Consider the following 2,865-nt stretch of genomic DNA (forward strand, 5'->3'; position numbering starts at 1 on the left):
TTCTTTGTGTTTTAGTCTGGATAACAACTGTAATCTCAATCAAGAGCCTTGTATGGTACAACTGTATGAGAAACTTCCGGTAAAATCAACACACAGCTGTTTCTTAGTCACTCTGGTAGCAAACTCTTCTAAAAAAGATGTTGTTATCTAACCAGTAGCTTGATGAACAAGTAGCTTGTTTTAGGAATGAGAGTGCTTTTTCTGAATCACATGGCAGGGCCCATTTCCATGTCCTGGGAAATGCTTCCAGTTCAATTACAAGCAGTTCTCCCTCATCATGGAACAGGTCTGTATTTTTATTACTATTAGCTGAGCACTTCCCTCGCCTGGGGTGTCCAAGCCCTGAACTGGGCACACAAAGATGTCCAGCATCCAGACCCTCATGGTGGTCAGAGCTGCCACTGTTCACCTGGAGCACAGGGACTGGTGACAGGCTCCAGGAGCAGCACACAAGACTGAGGGACCATGGCAGCTCTGCTGGCCACCCCCCAAGGCTAGTGATTATAAAGGCATTGAGACTTCAGGGCTGTGCAGTAACAGCCCCTGAGAATGTCTCAGGGTAAATAAGCAGGGCATAAGTGCCAACTCACACTGGTGACACTGCAGCAGGTAGTGCAATTTGAAAAATTAATTACCAGCATCTCTAGTTGTAGCAAGCTATATCCTACCCACAACTGTCTATTCTTTACTGAATAATGCACATTCATTTTATTTCCTACAACTGAACAAAAAATGGAGAGACTGGTACCTTCATGAAACTTTTTACAGGAAAACAAACAAAAAAAAAAAGCAACAACCACCACACAGAAATGTGAAATGACACCTCAGTTCTCACTCATTTAACCACATTGCTTCCTGTTCGTGAATGAACTGTTCAAAGTTCAAAAACACTTATAAACACTTCTAAGTTACAATCTGAATGGAAAGTCCCCCTTTGGGAAGTAGCTGAGTAATTCTGGGTCAGATGCTCTGTGGCCACCAGCCTCCTTCCCTGCACTTCTGCTTCATTCCCAGCTCCTGGAGCTGCCCTCATGCAGCAGAAGTGTGCTCACTTTTAATGCAATGTGAGGTGAGGCTGGGGTCATCTTTGCATCACCAAGGCCTTCAGATGCCCAGAAAGCTGTATGGCATGGGGGTCTCTGGCCCAGTGGATACTTTGCCACTAGCAAAAAACAATTTTTCCTACTGTCCAGCCTAAACCTCCCCTAGTGTAGCTTTAGACTAGTTGTCCTTCTCATTTAAACTCTATTTATATATATCTGGTATTCTCTGTTTTATACATAGCTATGATAGCTGACAAGAGCTACTATCTGGGACTGGCTCTGCAGTCTCTTGGATTAACAGAAAATGGTATTTTTATTTTTTTTTTTAAGGTGCTCAGTTTTTGTATAACTAGCCCAGGTACTGTCACAAAGCTATATAGGTTTCTTCTGTACTTGGATCTTAACATCTTGGCTCTCAACCAAAAAAACCCCAAAACTACAGAGTTTTATGCTGTGCTACCTTGCTTAGCAAATAGCTCATGGCTTTGACTACTTCTTGAAATTAACAATATCTGTCATAAACCTAGAAAAGCTTTTTGGTTGGGCACCCACATTTATTTTTATGAGGCTCCATTAAATTTCAGCAGAGCTATTTGCAGAAGAATTATTAACTCTGTGACTCTTATCTGAGTATGTCCTGGACTGGAACACTATCATCTGCTTCATATTTCTAAAACAACATTAGGAAAACAATGAGTAAATGCATTTTTAAAAGTAACACAGTGTTGCCCTACTTTGCCTCAGAAACAGATCCATATGAATGGATACATTATTTTTTTATATGCTATGCATAAAAATACAAAGCATCATTATAGTGTATCAAGTCTATTCTGTGACAGCTTTTCAAAAAAAGCTTCCTCATTTCTCACATATATGATATAGTTTCTGGAGTAACTGTTCATTCAATAAAACTTTATAAACATTATATATAAAACATTAATACCTGAGAGTATGGGGGAGAACAAAATAAGTAATTCTGGTAACAACAAAGCAGAGGAAATAAGAGCAGAGCAACTTTCTTTTCATGCCCTTGTACCTACCAGAGCCTCTATTCTTCATCTTCACCCTGCTTTGACTCCATGTGACGTAAATTTGGAAATAACTAATTAAACTAACCTGGAAGACAACCTCTAAGCTGTCAATACCCCTTTTAAGTGAAATTGGTTGGAAGTCATTTTTTTTTTCACAGTAATGGAAATGAGCCTGGAGAGCACACACTCAAACAGCTGGCATTCAGACTGGTTTGAAATAGGTCACATCCAGTATTTCCAAGCAATGTTGCATATTTTAATAACATGGTAAAGACAGTTTATTACTCAGTTCTTTCCTTTTTTTTAATGTGAAACTTATGACCAATGCAAGAAAGTGATTGTGCTTCTAACTACTCTTATTTACATTACATACAAGTAATCTGATATTAAAAACTAACTCTTCAAACTCCTTTCCCTATGTAAACACTAGACTCAATTTCCGTAGTAAAAGCCTTCATTTTTAAGTGTTTATGTGGTTAATTCAGAGCCAAAGGTAAAGAAAATTACATTCTAGTTCTTGCTTTAAGTTGCAAAGTTTTAGCACTCTCTATTTTAACTTTTATGTCATGAGGTTTCTCAAAAAACCTCACCAAGGCTGGCTCATTCAATAAGGACGCCAATATCTGTTCAAAGGCAAAAGACCACTCATGGCTGCCTCTCAAACTCTGTGCTCCACTGCCTTCTGTTTGCTCCGAGCTGCTTTCCTCCTGCCCTTGTCTGGGGATTCCAGCAGGGACTTCCATTGTGGCAACTGCCCCTTTGACTGCTGATGTGGGAATCTGCAGTCTTCT

General features: G+C 39.7%; 1 protein-coding gene across 1 annotated transcript in view; it reads right to left on the minus strand.

The window, feature by feature from the left end:
- Positions 1–2,414: 2,414 nt before the first annotated feature.
- The window catches only part of TBC1D8B (TBC1 domain family, member 8B (with GRAM domain)), a 25,314-nt gene continuing 24,863 nt past the window's right edge, over positions 2,415–2,865 (minus strand). The window contains 1 exon segment of the mRNA XM_009997211.1: positions 2,415–2,865. This exon segment is cut by the window's right edge and continues 17 nt beyond it. Coding sequence (XP_009995513.1) covers positions 2,578–2,865 — 288 coding nt within the window. The 3' untranslated portion in view covers positions 2,415–2,577.

Source organism: Chaetura pelagica, unplaced genomic scaffold (assembly GCF_000747805.2).
Source record: "Chaetura pelagica isolate M959 unplaced genomic scaffold, ChaPel_1.0 scaffold344, whole genome shotgun sequence".
Taxonomy (NCBI): Eukaryota; Metazoa; Chordata; class Aves; order Apodiformes; family Apodidae; genus Chaetura; species Chaetura pelagica.